Source organism: Dermochelys coriacea, chromosome 3, assembly GCF_009764565.3.
Source record: "Dermochelys coriacea isolate rDerCor1 chromosome 3, rDerCor1.pri.v4, whole genome shotgun sequence".
NCBI classification, from domain to species: Eukaryota; Metazoa; Chordata; order Testudines; family Dermochelyidae; genus Dermochelys; species Dermochelys coriacea.
The window spans coordinates 196,893,314-196,914,892 of NC_050070.1; the positions used below are offsets into that span (position 1 = coordinate 196,893,314).

General features: G+C 45.4%; 1 protein-coding gene across 3 annotated transcripts; it reads left to right on the plus strand.

The window, feature by feature from the left end:
• The first annotated feature begins 264 nt into the window (after positions 1–264).
• Positions 265–20,165, plus strand: TMEM17 (transmembrane protein 17). Of its 3 annotated transcripts, none has more exons than XM_043512057.1 (6): positions 265–537; positions 2,752–2,855; positions 3,525–3,638; positions 5,737–5,880; positions 17,241–17,324; positions 19,651–20,165. In XM_043512057.1, exons 1-5 carry the CDS (start codon positions 303–305, stop codon positions 17,322–17,324), a joined length of 681 nt encoding a protein of 226 aa, XP_043367992.1. In that variant the 5' UTR covers positions 265–302; the 3' UTR covers positions 19,651–20,165. The 3 variants fall into 3 exon arrangements, with proteins under 3 accessions (XP_043367992.1, XP_038249536.2, XP_043367990.1); XM_038393608.2 differs by having other exon boundaries at positions 275–537; positions 5,593–5,880; positions 17,241–17,320; XM_043512055.1 differs by having other exon boundaries at positions 276–537; positions 5,593–5,880.
• Positions 20,166–21,579: the final 1,414 nt, after the last annotated feature.

Here is a 21,579-nt window from a genome sequence, read left to right on the forward strand (position 1 = left end):
GCCCTGCTGCGCCGCTGGACTTTTAGCAGCCTGGAGATCACAATCGGCTGGCAGAGGCTCAACGGGTCGGTGACCACTGCATTGGACATAATTATGGATTTATTTTTGGGGCGGGGGGGGGGCCGCCTTTAGCGGAGGCCCTGGGCTGCAGCCTCGTATTAATCCGGCCCGGGGGCTCTGCTCTGGGGCTGGCACCAGCCAGGCACTGCCTGGGGGCAGGAACGCGACTCCCTAAGGCGCAGCACCCAGCCTTTGTGCCCTGGGGAAGGGTAGCGGGCCGGCTCGGATGATTGCTACTGCGCATGCTCACGTCGCTCATTACCCGACAGGGGGGCGTGGTTCCTCCCTGCTTCATCGGCTCCGGCCGCCTCGCGTCTCTGCCCCCCGGTTGCCATAGCAGCGGGTTGGATGCGCCTCGCGCGGCCAGCATGGCGCTGCCGGATCCGCTCAGAAGGCGGCTCGGCTCCCTCAGCCGGACTGTGTTCAGCGACAGCAACCGCACCGGCCCGGAGCGCCGAGGCAGCGGCGGCAGCCTGGGTAAGGAAGGGCACCGCCCCCCCCCCCCCTGCCCGCAACAAAGATGGCGGCGGCGGCGGCATCGGCATCCTCACAGGGGAGAAAGAGAGAGAGGGTCGCCGCCAGGAACGAAGATGGCGACGCTGGCCTCGCTATAGCGGGACTCGGGGTAGCGCCGGGCGGCGCGTCCCCGCGTTCAAAAGCCCTGGGGCTCGCGGGAGGGAGAATGACCCCCTAGCGCCAACAGCTTCCCCTCACCCCAAGGGTGGCCGCAGCCTTGGGGCGCGGTTCATCCCCTGGCTAGAAGTGGTGATAGCAGCAGATAGTGGTGTCCGCCTTCAGCCCCCCCCCCACAGTGCCCCCCCACCACGGCTTGGCTCAGGTACCCCACGCAGCCGGGCCGTGAGGCTGCCTTATTGGGGGCTAGAGCCTCGCTAGGGGGCCAGACTGTGTTGCCAACCCCACGTGTGCAAAAGTCACCAGTCAGGCCTCCCACCCCCGAACTCAGGAGGCCATCATCAAAATCATGAGATTTAACAAGTATTAGCTTTGTGGTTGTTTTTCTGTGCCTTGTGGTTTTGAGTTATTAGGTTTTTGGCCGCTTTTCTTGGCAGCCCTGGGGTCTAGAAACAGCTTAAAAATGAAAGCTGAGATTCTCACCCAATCACAGGACTCCAGAAGTTGGGGCTTTACAAAAAGCACCAAAAATTATGAAACTTGAGGTACATTGTGGGATACCATTAGACATCAGCCTAGGGCAAAACATATTGTGCCTTTCTGTGAAAATATTACTGTTCTGACAACCACTGATCCCTTAACATTTAGCCAGGCACTCAAAGTAACTTGCCAGATACTACTACCTAGCATTTTTCATCCAGAGGTTACAAAGCACTTCAAGAGATAAAATAAATCAGGCTTCCACTGCCACCAACTTTAACTGATATTTTTAGGTGTTTAAATTTGAGTTGGACCTGCTGAAACACTGACACTAAACAGGAAATACAGGTGAGGCAGTCATAAAGAGGATCTTCCACCCCCACAAATGGTGGTGATTGCTGATTCTTCTATGAGCTGCACTTTGAGAAATGTGAGAAACTTTTCAATAAGTCAGCTTATTGATCATTAATTCAAGATTTAATATGATACCAATAAATTGGACAATGGGAAAAGGAAACTTGCCAGTTGAAACAAAACTGTTCCCTGATCTCATTTTTTAAGGACTTGCTTTTTATACTTTTGTGTCTAGTTTTTTTGAAACTATGTGCAAATTCTAAATACTATAGAACTTCACCTCCCACTTAATATTGCAGAGGTCAAAGTTTTGTTTTTCTGGGTTTTATCAGCTAATTTTCTTCTCTCCATAGTGTTTGATTTGGAACTCCATTTTCTTTAATGTACATTCCAAACTGGTGGTTCTCTTTTTAAAAAAGCACAGTGGATTGACATTGCTGGAGTCTAGAATTTTCTATACAAAAGAAAGGTATTGTGTAGAGACCAAGTGATGCAAGATTCCCCACCAGCATGCCTGAGTTCTGATCTTTAGGGATCAGTTTTAATTTGAGGATAATCAAATATATATGCTCACTTAAGCCTACACCCTGTTGATCAGACTACCACATTGCTAAAGTCAGGCCTCAGGAGTTCAGAGTGCAGGTCAGTTTAACTCCACTGTCTACTCTCCTGAGCTGGACTGCTCTCCTTTTGAGCTTCTCTTCCACCCATTCATGTTTTGCAAGTGTGGCAGCAAAACAGCTGCTTAACCCCTTCCTTACTGGTGCAGGTTTGTATACACTTTCACACGTAGATTCTTTAGAATGAAGTTGTGATGTAGCAGAATTCTTCCGTTGCACATTTTAACGTTGCACACTATACTTAATGTTGAACTTGGTTGATCTCAGAGTCCAACCATTAATGTGTTGGTTGAAGTTGCTATATCTTAAAATAGAGGGTTTTTTTTTTAAAAAAAAATATGGTATCTCATAGAGCTGGAAGGGACCTTGAAAAAGCATCAAATCCAGTCCCCTGCTTTCACAGCAGGACCAAGTATCATCCCCTTATTTTTGTCCCAGATCCCTAAATGGCCCCCTCAAGGATTGAGCTCCTTACCCTGGGTTTAGTAGGCCAATGCTCAAACGACTGAGCTATCCCTCCCCAGTAGCATCTGTTCCTGCTGTATGTAGGAAAGAAAATGTCTGGCACAGACCTTGGGTGATGAGGATTTCTCTCTCTCTCTAGATAATGAAATAGTCTCCAGTTTGCCATTGCAGATGTCCCTCTATTTCAACCTTTATTTTTTCCCATTTTGGTGGGTGAGCAGTGTTGTCATGCTCCAGCTGAAGGTAAGTCCTGAGGGAACGTATCCCCTCCAACAACTGTGGTGCCTGTCTGAATCTTATTTCCTCACTCTGTCTGCAAGACTATGGGTTTGTCTTCACTACCGGGGTAAGTCAACCTAAGTTCTACGTGAATAACGTAGCTGGAGTCGACATAGCTTAGGTCGACTTACCCCAGTGTCTTCACTGCGCTGTGTCAACGGCAGACGCTCTCCGGTCGACTTACCCTAATCTTCTTAGGGAGCTGGAGTACCGGAGTCCACTAGAGAGCGCTCTGCTGTCGATTTAGTGGGTCTTCACTAGACCCGCTAAGTCGACACCCACAGCATCGATTGCCGCAGCCTTGATCTCCCCGGTAGTGAAGACAAGCCCTAATATTCAGCCCTTCTACTTATTACCTTCAACCCAGACATGGAAAGTGATACTTAATAGAGTGCAATGTCTCCGTAGAAACGTCAGAGTAGTTGGAGGGTCAGGAGTTCATGACCAAATTAGTGGCATGTTTGGTTGGAGGCTGATTGAAAAATCAGGGGCTACGGCTTGTTGGGTTTCAGCAACATTGACAGTGCTGCATGAATCTCCAGATCACAAATACCATAAGCTTCTGTAGAGCTGTATAAAATAGTGATAGTGCATTCCATCCCTCTGGAATTACTACTTTCTTCCTCTCTCTAGTACCCAGTCTTGCCAGATTACTACAAGTTCATCCTGGTCACAGCAATCGTCCTAGTATCTCTAATTGAGGCCATCCGACTGTATCTTGGATACATGGGCAATCTGCAGGAGAAGGTATGTTCTGTTGACCTCCTTGAGCATCAGTTCAGGAGCCCTAGGGGGCTGAGTATGATGCTTTGAATTAAAGACATTCACTTATAAAGGAGCACTTACTAATTGGACTTGAACTAGGGTCCATGTCCCTAGGTAAATGCTCTGTCAGTTGAGCTAAAGAGCTGGTCACTTTGCACAAGTGAGCAGGGGCTCCTTTGTTTCTGAAGTTCACAAAAGGACAGAATCAGACCTGGCCTTTGTTTATTCCAGGGGGCTTACAAAGGACTTAAATTTAGTCTTTCTATGTTGTGGGGTGGACGAGGAGCACACACAAATTTCAAAATCACCTTCATATTAAATAATTTACTTCCCTTCTTCTGGTTTTATGCATTTCTCCAGACTGAGCCTCTCTTCTGCCAGTTATGCTCTTTCAGTGTTTGTCTATCCCTTTCATTCATTCATTTAAGTTCATTCCCCCTTTCTTGTTTTTTTGTTTTGGGGATACCAACCTCATTTTCCCTTTCTCTTTTCTTTGATTCCTGCTCCAGCGACCTCACGTCACTGAAACCATCCTCTTCAGCTTCATGCAGCTCTCTGGAAGCCTTCCGTCATATGGTGGGTCTGCTTAGAAGTATTATAGGATAGAATAGTGTAGCAAGTGATGCTCCTAGAGCTGGCTGATCCAGGGAGCAAGGGACCAGGCTCTGTTCCATACTGATACGTACTGACATTAAACTTTCAGTACAAGTCTCCTTTTTCTGCCTCTCTATTTGTTGTTTCCTTCTGTCCTGGCTTATTGCTCTGATAATTTAATTCTCCTTGTACCTTGCCCTTGGAAGACCATGCTTCTTGCTCCAGCCTATAGAACTACCTTAATGATACTGATAGAGGGAAACTAATGAGAATCAAACTATCCCCACTAGCTTTACTCTGCTACTGCACGTCACCTGAGCTGCTGAACATCCTATAGACTTCATTGCCAGAGAAGCAACCTTGTGTCCACTTCTCCCTGTCACTGTGGGGTGTGGGAGTAAAGAGGATCACATTTGGCTGGCAGTTCTCGCAGGAACAGTGGGAGGGCCAGTGACCACATTTCACTCTGCTTATGCTTTTACCAGGATGTTTTGGGCTCACAAGGTGCAGCAGTAGGGCTAGGACTTCTCTGCAGAGATTTTAGAAGGTGATGGGAACACCAGGGAAGCCCATGATCGTCCATTGAATTCAACTCCCTGAAGCCCTGGATTTAGTTGAAACAAAAATATGAATAATAAACTGATTTCAGAGTAGCTGTTGGCTAGACATTTATGTTGTCTCTTCGTTTCATAGTAGAGCTGGCTGGAAAATGGGGTTTCCCCTGCTGAAAATTTTGACTTTTCAGCAAAAATTTTAAATCAAAATACTTCAATTCTGAAATGCTACCACAGTACATCAGGGGAGTTCTGGTTCACGTACCACATGCTCCTCTTATTCTTGATCAGCTTTGCTCAGTGCTTAGACTGTATCATATGTGATACACCACTGTCTCCTCTCTTGTTTAAGGGAGCTGGTGCATCATGGGAGTTGCATAGCCACATTGCATCATGGAAGATGAAGTTCAGCTAGGAGCCACGCCATAAGAATGGGTGCATGAGGCACAGCAGTGGTATAATCAATAACAATTTTCACATTTGGGGCATTAGTTTTTTGATGAAAGATAGAAATTTTCCAGAGAAAGGAGATGGTTTTTGGCAAATTTTGTTTAGTCAAAAATCCCAATTTTTCATTGAAAAATAGTTTAGACAGAACATTTTCAACATTTTCAGGCCTCTTTCTTAGCAATTCCATAGCATACGCAGCCTTTGGGAAGAGGGAGAATGGATTTTTTACAGGATACATGTTTTTGTTATGTACTCCAACTGTGTACACATTGCTTGCATTGTTCAGTTGCCATGCTTTAATAACGGTTGATGTTAGACGTGATGTCTTTCTGTTGTAGGTCCCTGAACTGGCTGGCTTTTGGCTCCTAAGTCTCCTCCTGCAGTTGCCCATAATCCTTTTCTTGCTCTTTAATGACGGTCTGAAGATCCAGCCACTAGAGCGAGCAGTCCACATCATTTTTGCCCTCTTCCTCACCTTCCAGGTCATTGCGGCTTTTCTTGCCTTGAAAAGAATGGTGAACCAGCTGGCAGTTCATTTCAGCCTTAAAGAATTTGACCAGCTGGATGATCATCCCAGATCGGATTATCTAGCCTGGGAGAAGAAGAGGGTGCAGGCTCCATGGCGGGTAGGACAAAATATTGAGAAGGCTCCTCCATCAAATATTGATTGGGAGTCTGCACTCAGGGCCTGACAGGTTACTAGGATAGAGCCTCAGGATGAATGTCTCTTGCTGCTATAGTCCCATTGTTCCCATTTCTTTGGCTCATTCTCAACCTTCCTATTTGTCAGAGACCCTAAAAGTAGTTGTTCTGCCACAGCCAACATTAAAGATGAGAGATTTGAATTTTGCTTCAACATCACATTGGCACTATTAGTTCTGCCAGTTATACAGTTGATTTCATTTGTATACAGTTATTCATTGGATAAAATGCCTACAGCGTGGGGTTGGTAGGTTTTATACTTGTGCAAACTTTAATTTTTTTAAATTGTGTACAGAAGATTTTTACTGTTCATGATTTTGCACAAGGATATTTTGTTTACAATAAATTCATATTTTATTCGTTTTAATAAAATTTCACACTATATAGCCTCTTCTATCTACAGATCTGAGTACACTCTACAAACAACGAGTTTAGCCTCACACTAGCCCAGTAAGATAAGGAAGTATGCAGAAACAGACACAGAAAGGGATGCAGAAACTACAGTGATGGTCATGCTACAAGAACTTAAAAAGCTTCCAGGACAGAGTTTCAAAAGTGACCTTTACTTTTGGATGACTCAGTTATTGGGAGCTCCAGTCAGAGAAACTGTTAATTCAAGAAAACACCATTTCGTTCAGCTGAAGTTTTGGGTACCCAGCACCTCATAGTTAGGGCCTAGTTGTCTAAAATGGAGCACCCAATAATTGAGCCATGCAAAATTACAGGCCATTTAAACATTTAGATATGTGATCTGCTCAAGGGAATACAGGAAATCTATTTCAGAGCCAGGTATATAACCCCGGTCTCATTTTCAGGTCTCTGTATTAATGTCTAGACTATCCATTCTGGTAATGGCTAAAAGTTTGTTTCTCAATCTTTGGTGATCAAAAGTTAAATTAATTTAATTTCTTCTTGTGGATCCCTCTGTCTATCAGCAGAGCAGAGGCAGTTGCATATGGGTGCAGGGCAGGGCTGGTACATGGACACAGGGTTAATGAAAGGGAGAAGTGTAAAGAGGATAGGGAATCTAATTGCACTATGAAGGAAAAATGCTATATAGTTAAGGATGGGATTTTTGTAGGCCTATTAGAGTCTTAGAGTCTCAGAGGAATGGATAGTGGCCTTGTCTCATATCAAAATTGGATTTCCTCGGTGGGCAGGAGAGAGGGATGTTGGATGACTAGATTCTGCAAAATATTCATTTAAATGTTATCTATTATTAAAATTCAAACCTGATGGAAGCAAGTACTTGCAGCAGCAGTTGCCCCAACTTGCACCAGGTCTGGCTTTGACTTATTTTGCAGATGTATGACAAATTGGAAGGAATTTGTAAGCAGGAAGTTACCTGAAGTATCTGAAGAAGTATTAAGATTGGGGTCCTTCATTCAGAGTCTGTAAGGGAGATGCAGGTGAGTTTTAAGCATAGGAACTCTGGCCCTGCCCATGAGTTTTGTATTTAGAAGTTACATCATTTGAAAAATCCTTTTTTTCAATAATCCTGGGAATTCGTTTCTAAAATAAAAAAACTTTTTAACTGTATGCAGTAGCACAAATTGTCATCCTGCCATTGTGTAACTACTGCACAAAGCTGAGCTTAAATCAACCACTAGAGATCAGAGCCCAGGTCACCTCAAAGAGAAACTTTTCAGAGGCAATTAAAATAAGGCCTGGAAAACAGAACAAGAGACCCCAAAAGGCCAACCAGAAGTATCAATTCTTGTTTATGTCTTCATTAGTGAGTTAACACAAGGTATAACTCAAGTGTTTCTGTTAACTCTATTCTACCCATACACAGAAAACCCACTCACTTATTTGTGATTATGGTAACACAAATTGGTTGGTAAAAGTGGGAATATAGAGCAGACCTTAAGTGAGCTTACCTCCTTAGCCCCCAGTACAACCTCTTAATAGTATTGATTAGGTTAGTGCTGTGATAACAAGTGAGAGCTGCTAGTCCTCCAGTGCCTTCCCTACAATTCTCTTAGGGTCCCCTGTCCTGTAGTCTTGTCTTGCTATCTACTTGTTCCCTGCTTCTTGACTGAAAGTCACCTCCTGCTGCATACAGGTCTGCCTGGCCCTCATTCCCCACATTCACCCACAGCGGCCAGTATCAGCAACTGCCCTCAACAGGTCTGGTAGAGAGCTCCTGTTTTGTGATAATGGTGACAAAGATGACACATTTTCAGAGTGCTGACAGCTGCAACCAAGGTACTGATGAATCTCTGACTCAGGTCTTGCAGAGTTCACAATTTTAGGAACAAGAATTGAAATGCCAAGATGCATGACGACATTTTGAATAAACTGGCCAGGCGTAGAATTCAATGAACAGGACCTCAGTGCTGGAGAAAATCAAAGGGATTAAGATGTTTGTACCTGCTTGTACCTCTAGAGTGCCCCCTTGTGGACAGAGGTTGCTCTATGGAACCCTGCCTCTTTGGCCATCATTTCTCTTCAGATTTCAGAGTAGCAGCCGTGTTAGTCTGTATCCACAAAAAGAAAAAGGAGTACTTGTGGCACCTTAGAGACTAACAAATTTACTTGAGTATAAGCTTTCATGAGCTACAGCTCACTTCATCGGATGCATTCAGTGGAAAATACAGTGAAGAGATTTATATACATAGAGAACATGAAACAATGGGTGTTACCATACACACTGTAACAAGAGTGATCAGGTAAGGTGAGCTATTACCAGCAGGAGAGCGGGAGCGCGAGGGGGACCTTTTGTAGTGATAATCAAGGTGGGCCATTTCCAGCAGTTGACAAGAACATCTGAGGAACAGGGGGAGGGGAGGAAGGGGAATAAACATGGGGAAATAGTTTTACTTTGTCTAATGACGCATCCATTCCCAGTCTTTATTCAAGCCTAAGTTAATTGTATCCAGTTTGCAAATTAATTCCAATTCAGCAGTCTCTCGCTGGAGTCTGTTTCTGAAGTTTTTTTTATTGAAGAATTGCCACTTTTAGATCTGTAATCGAGTGACCAAAGAGATTGAAGTGTTCTCCAACTGGTTTTTGGATGTTATAATTCTTGACGTCTGATTTGTGTCCATTTATTCTTTTACGTAGAGATGTCCAGTTTGGCCAATGTACATGGCAGAGGAGCATTGCTGGCACATGATGGCATATATCACACTGGTAGATGTGCAGGTGAACGAGTGTCTGATAGTGTGGCTGATGCGATTAGGCCCTATGATGGTGTCCCCTGAATAGATATGTGGACAGAGTTGGCAACGGGCTTTGTTGCAAGGATAGGTTCCTGCGTTAGTGGTTCTGTTGTGTGGTTGCTGATGAGTATTTGCTTCAGGTTGGGGGGCTGCCTGTAAGCGAGGACTGGCCTGTCTCCCAAGATCTGTGAGTGATGGGTCGTCCTTCGGGATAGGTTGTAGATCCTTGATGATGCGTTGGAGAGGTTTTAGTTGGGGGCTGAAGGTGATGGCTAGTGGCGTTCTGTTATTTTCTTTGTTGGGCCTGTCCTGTAGTAGGTAACTTCTGGGTACTCTTCTGGCTCTCTCCATCTGTTTCTTCACCAGATGGGTATTGTAGTTGTAAAAACACTTGATAGAGATCTTGTAGGTATTTGTCTGTCTGAGGGGTTGGAGCAAATGCGGTTGTATCGTAGAGCTTGGCTGTAGACAATGGATCGTGTGGTGTGGTCTGGATGAAAGCTGGAGGCATGTAGCTAGGCATAGCGGTCAGTAGGTTTTCAGTATAGGGTGGTATTTATGTGAGCATCGCTCATTAGCACCGTAGTGTCCAGGAAGTGGATCTCTTGTGTGGACTGGTCCAGGCTGAGGTTGATGGTGGGATGGAAATTGTTGAAATCATGGTGGAATTCCTCAAGGGCTTCTTTTCCATGGGTCCAGATGATGAAGATGTCATCTATGTAGCGCAAGTAGAGTAGGGGCATTAGGGGACGAGAGCTGAAGAAGTGTTATTCTAAGACAGCCATAAATATGTTGGCATACTGAGAGGCCATGAGGGTACTCATAGCAGTGCTGCTGATTTGAAGGTATACATTGTCCCTAAATGTGAAATAGTTATGGGTGAGGACAAAGTCACAAAGTTCAGCCACCAGGGTTGCCATGACATTATCAGGGATACTGTTCCTGATGGCCTGTAGTCCATCTTTGTGTGGAATGTTGGTGTAGAGGCTTCTACATCCATTGTGGCTAGAATGATGTTTTCAGAAAGATGACCGATGGACTGTAGTTTCCTCAGGAAGTCAGTGGTATCTCAAAGATAGCTGGGAGTGCTGGTGGCATAGGGCCTGAGGAGGGAGTCTACATTGCCAGTCAATGCTGCTGTCAGGGTGCCAATGCCTGAGATGATGGGGCATCCAGGATTTCCAGGTTTATGGATCTTGGGTAGCAGATAGAAAACCCCTGGTTGGGGTTCTAGGGGTGTGTCTTTGCGGATTTGTTCTTGTGCTTTTTCTGGAGAGTCTCTACGTAAAAGAATGAATGGACACAAATCAGACATCAAGAATTATAACATTCAAAAACCAGTCTGAGAACACTTCAATCTCTTCAGTCACTTGCTTACAGACCTAAAAGTGGCAATTCTTCAACAAAAAAACTTCAAAAACAGACTCCAACGAGAGACTGCTAAATTTGAAATAATTTGCAAACTGGATACAATTAACTTAGGCTTGAATAAAGACTGGGAATGGATGAGTCATTGCACAAAGTAAAATTATTTCCCCATGTTTATTTCCCCCCTTACTGTTCCTCACATGTTCTTGTCAACTGCTGGAAATGGCCCACCTTGATTATCACTACAAAAGTCCCGTCCCCCTCCACTCTTCTGCTGGTAATAGCTCATCTTAGGTGATCACTCTCCTTACAGTGTGTATGATAACACCCATTGTTTCATGTCCTCTGTGTATATAAATCTCCCCACTATATTTTCCAGTGCATGCATCCGATGAAGTGAGCTGTAGCTCACGAAAGCTTATGCTCAAATAAATTTGTTAGTCTCTAAGGTGCCATAAGTACTCCTTTTCTTTTTCTGTTTCTCTTCAGGGGACCTTTAAGAAGTCACATTTATCAAAAGTACTTCAAACCAAAACACAACTAATGCAATCTTCTCTCCAGTTTCAGCTGGGCATAGCCCTATTCTCCTTGAGGGTCTGCTGTCAAGCTTTCCATTGCTTTTTGGACAGAGGTCCTCCAGGCCTCACTACCTCCTCCTTCCCCACTCAAGTCAACTGGGTCAAGAGCTCTGGCCTGATGATTGGGAAAGGGTGGCAGGCAGGTTCTCTCCCCCCTGTGCTCTATGACATCCAGTTGGGCACAGGTCCACTGCTCTACTGGGCATATACCTTTCTGCCAACAATCTACTTCCTGCTGGAGAATTGGACCAATCTAGAGGCCAAGGTGTCTGGCCAGGTGTGAAGGTGAATGGGGCTGCTTCAGTGTGTTTCCCTGCAGGGGAGGATGCTGATGATGAATCATCTAGTCCTGTCCATGCTCTGGTTCAGCACCCTCAGCGAATTCCCGGGGACCCTAGTCAGCCTCCAGAAGAAGATCCTGGAATTTTTTTTGGCCAGGGCTGCACAGGGTCTCTGCAGGTGTCCTGGACTTTCCTCCTGTGGGAGGATGGACAGCGCCTGGTCTACATCCTCAACCAGGTCCACACCTTCCACCATCAGGCCCTGCAGAGACTCCTTTACAGTGCAGGCAGTTGTGCACAGAGCATGCCTCCGAGAGTGCCGATACAAGCGGCAGCTTCCCTGAGACCTCTCTAAGCTTACAGTCTTTTACCAGAACCGCCTCAGAACGTGGAGGTTCTGGTCTCAGGGACCAGGTCTGTAGCGGCTGCCAATGGGAAGGACCTCCTTGCAGAATCCATGCTAAATTCAAACCTTAGTCCCACTTGGTGTGCCAGAGGTTGGTCTTGGTTGATGCAACCAGATTCAGACCTCCTGGACTACGATCAAGGAATGGGTGGATGCTGTCAAGATTAGCCAGCACATGGGGCTATCCACCTGTCTCGTACTCCATGAAGTAAGGGCAGCCTTGCCTCATGCTTCCCTTACTTTCCTCAAATGCGTTCTTGCAGAGGGGTGCTTCCTGCCCACCAAAACTCATCATCAAGCCCATAACCCATGAGCCTCCCCTTTTTAACCCTAACCAGGCAAGCACGACCCTTCATCACCCTAATCCCTTCATCACGACCCATCATCACTAACAAGGTCAGCTCCCAGACTGCTGTGCTGGGCAACACAAAACGGGGAAGAGATGGCCAGCCCTCTGTAGAGATAGAGGTGGTTAGGGACTATTTAGAAAAGCTGGACGTGCACAAGTCCATGGGGCCGGACGAATTGCATCCGAGAGTGCTGAAGGAATTGGCGGCTGTGATTGCAGAGCCCTTGGCCATTATCTTTGAAAACTCGTGGCGAACGGGGGAAGTCCCGGATGACTGGAAAAAGGCTAATGTAGTGCCCATCTTTAAAAAAGGGAAGAAGGAGGATCCTGGGAACTACAGGCCGGTCAGCCTCACCTCAGTCCCTGGAAAAATCATGGAGCAGGTCCTCAAAGAATCAATCCTGAAGCACTTAGAGGAGAGGAAAGTGATCAGGAACAGTCAGCATGGATTCACCAAGGGAAGGTCATGCCTGACTAATCTAATCGCCTTTTATGATGAGATTACTGGTTCTGTGGATGAAGGGAAAGCAGTGGATGTATTGTTTCTTGACTTTAGCAAAGCTTTTGACACGGTCTCCCACAGCATTCTTGTCAGCAAGTTAAGGAAGTATGGGCTGGATGAATGCACTATAAGGTGGGTAGAAAGCTGGCTAGATTGTCGGGCTCAACGGGTAGTGATCAATGGCTCCATGTCTAGTTGGCAGCCGGTGTCAAGTGGAGTGCCCCAGGGGTCGGTCCTGGGGCCCGTTTTGTTCAATATCTTCATAAATGACCTGGAGGATGGTGTGGATTGCACTCTCAGCAAATTTGCGGATGATACTAAACTGTAGATACGCTGGAGGGGAGGGATAGGATACAGAAGGACCTAGACAAATTGGAGGATTGGGCCAAAAGAAATCTAATGAGGTTCAATAAGGATAAATGCAGGGTCCTGCACTTAGGATGGAAGAATCCAATGCACCGCTACAGACTAGGGACCGAATGGCTCGGCAGCAGTTCTGCGGAAAAGGACCTAGAGGTGACAGTGGACGAGAAGCTGGATATGAGTCAGCAGTGTGCCCTTGTTGCCAAGAAGGCCAATGGCATTTTGGGATGTATAAGTAGGGGCATAGCGAGCAGATCGAGGGACGTGATCGTTCCCCTCTATTCGACACTGGTGAGGCCTCATCTGGAGTACTGTGTCCAGTTTTGGGCCCCACACTACAGGAAGGATGTGGATAAATTGGAAAGAGTACAGCGAAGGGCAACAAAAATGATTAGGGGTCTAGAGCACATGACTTATGAGGAGAGGCTGAGGGAGCTGGGATTGTTTAGTCTGCAGAAGAGAAGAATGAGGGGGGATTTGATAGCTGCTTTCAACTACCTGAAAGGGGGTTTCAAAGAGGATGGCTCTAGACTGTTCTCAATGGTAGCAGATGACAGAACGAGGAGTAATGGTCTCAAGTTGCAATGGGGGAGGTTTAGATTGGATATTAGGAAAAACTTTTTCACTAAGAGGGTGGTGAAACACTGGAATGCGTTACCTAGGGAGGTGGTAGAATCTCCTTCCTTAGAGGTTTTTAAGGTCAGGCTTGACAAAGCCCTGGCTGGGATGATTTAACTGGGACTTGGTCCTGCTTTGAGCAGGGGGTTGGACTAGATGACCTTCTGGGGTCCCTTCCAACCCTGATATTCTATGATTCTATGATTCTAACCCTGGGCTGGGGAGCCCTTCTACCCCAATGTTAACCCTAGGCCGAGAAGCCCTAACTTTTGTAACCTTAACTTTATGCCATGGACCCCTAGTAATACCATGGAGGGAGCCCTCCAGACTGCAACCGTAACCCTAAGTCAGGGAGCCCTACAAACCCCAATGCTTACCCTAGGTCAGGGAGTCCTAATGACCGCAACCTAACACTAGTCCTGGAATCCCTATGGGCTGAAAGCCACACATAGGCACCTTTTGTGACCCTAATCCTAGGCTGGGAGCCCTATCCTTTGAAACCTTAACCTATGCTCGGGGAGACCTATTGACCCCAATGCTAACCCTAGGCCGGAGCACTGCTCTTTTCAACCCTTACCCTAGGCCAGGGAGCCCTGCTGACCTCTAGCCTAACTCTAGGCCAGGGAGCCCCGTCGATCCCAACTCTAACCCTTAGGCAAGCAGCCTTAGTCTTTGGAATCCTATCCCCAGGTCTAACCCCAGCATTGCAAGCATTACCTTTTCTAACCCTAACTTTCACCCTGGGAGCTCTGCCCTTTGTAACCCTAACCTTAGTCTGGGGAGCCGACCTACATTGTGGAATGGAGGAGGAGTGGACACACTTTCAAAATCACCCACTGTCAAGGCTAAATCCCCACTCTGTCACTCCGAATGCAGAAAGTGAGGGCCCACAAGGATTCTAAAAATTAATACTGGCCACTCCAGGCTTGTATTACACTCCCAAGGTTACAGCTTCTCTCTGACCTTGGCTTGGTAAATGCTGCCACCACCCAAATACAAAAAAAAAAAACCCTTTTAACCCAGGAAGGAGCACTTGAGAATTCCTCCATGTGGGGTACGCTCAAGCCCTTTCCCCACCCCCCTCTGGGGAAGAGCTGAGAAAGAAACACAGGAAATTAACTGTGGCTACCAGCTAATCAAACAACACGCACAAACCTTTTAGGACACCAATAATCCAATCCGGTTCTTAAAAAAGGTAAATTTTATTAAAAACAAAAAGGAAAAAATACTTTTGGAATTTAGGCTTTTGCTAGATTTTAAAAGAGCAATTCCAAAAATTAAGCACCCAAAATAGTTTTCTTGGGGGTTCAGCTTAAAGGTTACAAGCAAAGAAAAGCATCTGGGGTTAGCCCAGAGGAGTTCCACAAGCCTTAAAACATAAACAGAAATAAACCTGATCACGTCTAGCTAAACATTCTGATCTATTTACACCATTGGGTTGTTAAAAGTAGTTCTAGATATGATCTGATTATTTTCATATCTGGTTCAAACTTTCCACAGCATTCCTGCTGCCCTGTTTCTTCAGCCCAGAGAGCAACAGACAAAGGGAAAGTGTCTTTCCCAATTTTAAAAAGTTCTACCTTCCCATTGGCTCTTTTGGTCAGGTGCCCACTCCTGTTCTTTTACCTGTGGGCTTATTAACTCTTTACAGATAAAGCAAGCAGAGAACAGATACGAAGAGGGATTTTACAGCTAACTGGGTGGCTGGGTGTCCATCAAAGGGAGCTACTCCCTCCCTTCATGTATCACACCCACTATTAAGTAACATACTCCCCACATTCTGGTCTTTTACATTTCTCTAAGCGGTGCCTCATTTCTGTCAGTTGTGCTCTCTCAATGTCTATCCCTTTTATCCCCTCACTCCAGATGCTGCCAGGCTTTCTTCTGTTTTTGTTCTGAACTCACTTCACTCTCTCTTCTCCGATTCCTGCTCCATGACTGAAACCATCATCTTCAGTTGTATGGAGCTTTTCAGAAACGATTAGCTCTGCTCCTTCAGTCAGCAATTGTTTAGGGACTGATTTATATGCTATTTTGGTATTTTATTCTATGATTTAAAGTAAGGGTAAGATAGTAGTAGGGAGGGAACTGGGGAAGTGGAGCTGAATCAATATAAGAAACCAAGCCATATTCACGCATGCAATGGTGAATACAATAGAATTAGAATTGAGAGAAGTGTGCCACAGTAAAGGGTTCATATGCCATCAAACAGCGAGTGAATCACACACACAACTTTCAGATTTTCAATAAGCTAAGTTGTTATTCTCAATGGCTCTTCCTTTAATGCAACAGCTTTAAATGTCAAAGTTCTAAATTATGTCATTAAAAGAAAAAACACCCAGTCAGAACTCAGCCTCCCACATTCTCAGATAATTTTACTTAAAGAAACAAAATTTTCCACAGGAGCAAATTCTGGGCATGAAAAGTAGTTGGCTTCAGTAGATATTTTTTGCTTCAGCCAAAAAAAAGAGGAGTGGGCATAATATTTGCTGAACACATACCTCTTCAGATTAAAGATCAATTTAAAGATGGAGCATAGCTGCTGGACAATGGGCTTGTCATATGCTCCCAGGCAAAAGCAAAAAAAAAAAAAAAGCTTTTGAAAAGAATTTCTTTAAAATATTGCAACACGTTGGGGAAGGGGAAATTATACTTGAAGGAGACTTCAGCTGTACACCTATTCTTCATTGGGACAGAGCTGATAAAAAGACAAAAGAAGGAAACAGGTGCAGTATTAATGTTTCTATACCAACAAGTCAATCTCTCAGATTTCTGGAGGGAATTATATCCAGTGGAATGAGATTACACATGTATTCATACCCTCATCAACTAGACTAGAATAGATTTAATATTAATCTCTAAATCCTTAATGTAGCAGCAAAATTTGCAGAAATTGGCAAACAATCAGTTCTTGCCCCATTGGAAGTAATAAGAGAAGGTTACTTATCCGTAACTGCAAGTTCTTCAAGAGGTGTGGTCCCTATTGTATTCCATTGAGGCACACCATGCATCCAGAGTCAGAGAATTTGAAAGGTAGCATCTGTGGGTCCATGCATGTGCCCTGGCTTGCCTAATGATTCTGTCCAAGGCGATAAAGGGCTGGGCAGACCGACTGTATCTTCAGTTCCTTCTCTACCATGAATTGACCAATCTGCAGTAGAGGGGAAGGTGGATGGGAAGCAGAATACAAATAGGGATCACACAGCCTGAAAAACCTCCAGTTACAGGTAAGTAACCTCTTCTTTGAGTGAAGGTCCCTATTGTATTCCACTGAGGGTGATTGACAAGCAGTACCTAAGTTGGAGGAGGGTGTAAGGATGAAGATGGAATGATTGTCTGGAGAACTGCCATGCCGAAGGAGGCACCTGCTGCAGAGTCCTGCACTAAGATGTACTGCACTGCGAAGGTGTGTACTGAATGCCACGTGGCTGCTCTACATATGTCTACAAGCGGAACATCTTGAATGGAGGCTGTGGTTGAAGCCTGAGCCTTCTCGTGGTGTGAGCCCTGTAAGTGAGCTCACAGTTGGTAGCAGAGTTTAATGCAACCAGAAATCCTTTTGGTGATTCTCGGAGTGGAAATGTCTTGTCCAGAGTCTCGCTGCTACTGCAACAAATAGTCGAGAAGACTTCCTGATTGGTTTCATTCTCCGCAGGTAGAAGGCCAGAGCTCACCGTACATTGAGGGAATGGAGTCCATGTTCCTGTTCAGAAGCTTGTGGCAGAAGCCAAACTGGTAAGTGGATGGCTTGATTGATGTGAAACTGGGAGACCACCTTTGGTAAACATTTGGGGTGAGATGTAGGGAGACTTTATCTTTGTGGAACACCATGAAAGGCAGGTCTGCCATCACAGCTCTGAGTTCACCAACCTGTCTCATGGAAATAATTGCAAGCAGGAAGATGACTTTCGTGGAATGGAAGGACACAGAGCATGAAGCTAATTGGTCAAAGGGTGGCTTCACTGGCATAGAGAGAACTAGATTCAGGTGCAATTGGGATGCAACAGGTGGGAAGGTTCTGATGACGGATTTGTCAAAAGGGAGGTCTTCAATGGTGTTTTGGACCTCCTTAGGAAATCCAGAAGAGTGGACCTAGGGCTCTCTACGCATGACTATCGTCCATTGCATCTACCACAGATTGAAGGGTAGTTCTGGCCACGAGCTTCCCTTCTTTAACAAGTGTTAGAAAACAAGCGTGATCTTGTTGTGGAAGTCTATCAGCAAACTCCTTGAATTTGGTGTAATTCAGGAAATAGGCTTTGTTAGCCAAACATGAATAGTTTGTGATCCTGAATTGCAGGTTGGAAAATGAAAATACTTTAAGACCCAGAAGATCTAAGCACTTCCCTACTTTGTCTGCTGAAGTAGATTGAGGGTGCTGTTGTTTAGATCTTTCTGCAGCAACCTGGGCTACAAGGGAATTTGGACATGGATGTGAAAAAAGAAATTCAGAGCCTTTGGCTGGAATGTAGTAGCATTTTTCTGCTCCTTTGGAGGTAGCTCTGCATGTGGCCGGAGTGTGCCATACCATTCTGGAAGGTTCCAGTATGGCTTCGTTAATCAGCAATGCTGTTCTTGTCAGCGCCAAGATGTGAAGGATATCCTGAAGCTTGTGCTGGGAATCTTGGATCTCCTCTAAAGGGATTTGGAGTTCCCTCTCAACTCTTCTGAAATTCTCTGAAGTCATCTGGCAGGCAAGGAGGTGATGCAGCTACCATGTGATCAGGAGAGGAAGAAGGGAATCTTGCTAGTTCCAGCAGAGGTGCTGGAATCAGGCTAAAAAGTTCTTCCACTATCGGGTCTGTATGCCTGGTGGAAGGATCCCTCAAGGGGGAAGCAGGTAATGGTTCCTTTGTGGATTGGGCCAGTTCCGAGGGGGGCGGCTATTGTGCCCAGGGTACCCAAAATGGCCAATAAGTCAGATCTGATGGAGGTGGTGGGGCTCCCCATGGCATAGGGTACCATCTCTCCATGGTGGCTGGGCTGGTAAGTATTGCCATGGATGAGGTGGTTTCTGTGGTGCATAAGGATGGTAAGATAAAGGTTGTTCTTCTCCTGGTTCTGAGTTGTCAGAGGAGGAGAAGATGGATCCCATTTCTAATGGTGGTACCATCAGAAATGGTGGAAGAGTGTAGAGCATCGATGAAGCAGTGAGGGGCCCCAAACTGAGGGCATGTCCCTTGGTGGAGATTTAATCTCTCTAGATGTGGAAGGGCCTGATGTGGCGGGGGAGGTAACTCCAGATCCAGGAAGGCAAAGACCTCTTGGGGAACCACTATGGTTCTGGATTTTTCTGGTGTGAGAGACACTCTTTCCTTTCCAGTCATTGGAACCAGGTGCTTGGGTCTTTCCCGGTGTGAGAGGGTCCTGAGCCTTGTGGGGTGCTGGGGATGGTGGTACTGACAGATTGTCACCCAGAACCACTGGGTCCCATTGTTTGGGGTCTTTTTCTAGTGCCTGTGGGACTTAGACTGTACTCCATTCCCTTGGGCTGAGCTGGTGGAAGGAACTTCCATCTTCTTTTTGATTTGGAGGAAAACTTAGCCCCATGCTTATGGAAGTACTTCCTTACCTCCAGACTAGGCCCCACCCTGGGGGTGATTCCACCGGCACCAGACTTGATGTAGTGGGAGGTGCACTCCTCCTCGAATCAGGCTGATGTGCAGGGAGGGTTCCCTGGCCTGGGTTCAAGTGCAGTCTCATGGCTAGCTCCATGAGATGTTTCCAGAGGCAAAGTGCCCAGCCTTTTCGGTTGTGGCTGGGGAAGGATGGACAAATACTGCACCGTGCCGTCATGTGAGCTTCTCCCAGGCAGTGCAGGCAGCATTGGTGGTCATCACTGACTAAGAAGGATTGCAGGCAGGAGGCACAAAGTTTGAAGCCCGGAGTCCTGAGCATAGTCCAGTACTGCATGTGGGTATGGGGGTAGGAAGGAGTGAAAAACCCTAGTCTATCTAAAACTACTGGAGCTAGCTACTATTTAAAACTTTTAACACTAGAAAGAACTAAATCTTATCATCTACTATAAAAACTGTTTTAAAACTATGTACAACTGTCATTTCCAGAAGCGCATCAGAGACGAGGACACAGAGTTCTGATACAGACGATGCGGCGGTGAGAAGGAACTGAAGGTGTAGTCGGCCAGCCCCACCATTTATCACCTTGCACCCTATCTCGCATCATGCTTCCGTTCATGTGCAGACCAATGGACACTACTCCGCATGCATGGTGTGCGCTTGCGTAACCCACAATGGATTACAATAGAGACCATCACTAGAAGAAGAACGGATAGTTGGGATGGGTGCCAAAGATCAGTTTTTTGGAAAATGTTTCTATAGAACCAAGATGGGTTGTAGCAATTAAAGACGACGTTCTACACTTTCAAATAAATTTTGCAGACAATATAGGTCTTCTATGGGAGGAAGGTAAAGCAGTAGTTAGGGACAAGTTTATAAGCAAAGCATCATAGAATCATAGAAGATTAGGGTTGGAGGAGACCTCAGGAGGTTATCTAGGCCAACCTCCTGCTCAAAGCAGGGCCAACCCCAACTAAATCATCCCAGCCAGGGCTTTGTCAAGCCGGGCCTTAAAAACTTCGAAGGATGGAGATTCCACCAGCTCCCTTGGTAACCCATTCCAGTACTTCACCACCCTCCTAGTGAAATAGTTTCTCCTAATATCCAATCTAGACTTCCCGCCCTGCAACTTGAGACCATTGCTTGTTCTGTCATCTGCCACCAAATGCCATAGCTGTCATACAAAGAAAAGAAAAGATTAAAACTAGAACAGGAGATAAAATGTTATAAGACATTCATAAAAACGTGGGTTCAAAAAAGTGTACAAACAATTAACTAATTAGGGGAGAATTGGCTATGTTGATGACAGGTACCACTGAAAAAAGCTATTAGGTATATGAGCAGATATTTTATGAAAAAAGAAATAAAAATAAGTTATTTTTGAACGTGGGTTCAAAAACTTTAAGGGTTTCCTGAGCAACTCACTGTTCCACCAATTTAAAAAAAATCAGCAAAAGCCCTAATGAAATTCTAGATAAAGAAATAACAGAAAGGACAATACCAACCTCTGTGGAAATGGTAATAGGGCAATGCCATGTGCCGTTTTAGCTCGACGGCGCGGCAACCTGCAATGATTTAGAAACCTGTGAACACTAAATAAATAAATAGCTAATTTTTTTAAAAAGAGCACATCACAACTTTGTCATGGCAATGAGCCACTGCCAAAATGCCGGCGATTGTGTCTCCTGCGCTGGTTCTTCTTACCAAAATGAGAGTCGCATTAGTACCCAACATTAGGTATGGGGCATTGCTCTGAGTTGGGTCCACGCCTTGCCATTGGTTGGAACGAAGGCTGTGGACAGAAACTGGGGGCGTGCCAGGTCAGAACTGGGTTGTTTTAATGAGTTGCTGGGCTCATACATTCTGGGGATCCTGAGTGGAATGGAACAGGCAAGTTCTCCCACTACATACTGTGAAAGCACTCTTAGAGCTGCACAGTTTACTGAAGCACTATGAACCTTAGGATGTGCCCCCTGAAGTCTTCAGTCCACACAACTGAATAGAGCACCAGAATGGATTCAGAGCATGATTGCACACTCCACACCAGTTGTTCTGTAGGACTCCCTTGTGATGGGCTAACACAAGGGAAGACACTTGAGGATAGATCACTCAAGTTAATTCGGTAGGCCAGGCACCTTCAATGTTGGGATGAGCAAACTTTGGAAGATTTGGTTGTAGAAGTACCTGAAGTCGTGGATGCATTTGAATCTTTCTGATATTTCTTTATCCTCCTGGGACTGGTAAATGCAGATGTGCATTAAAAAAAATTAGAAATCCCAAAGCTATCCAACATCTCAGAAAAGGTTTGGCTCAAGTTTTGATCAGTTATTATATACAAACTAGTTTTCTCATCTATCATCTTGGTAGACTGGCTCCTATCCCATCCTTCACTACGATCTAGACACTATATACTCCATG

Excerpts from the sequence above, each read along its gene's own strand:
- TMEM17 (XM_043512055.1), top strand. The coding sequence starts at position 303 with ATGCTCACGTCGCTCATTACCCGACAGGGGGGCGTGGTTCCTCCCTGC. Across the intron at positions 2,856-3,524 it reads TTGTCATGCTCCAGCTGAAG|TACCCAGTCTTGCCAGATTA; the intron begins GTAAGTCCTGAG and ends TCCTCTCTCTAG. Across the intron at positions 3,639-5,592 it reads TGGGCAATCTGCAGGAGAAG|GTCCCTGAACTGGCTGGCTT; the intron begins GTATGTTCTGTT and ends TTTCTGTTGTAG.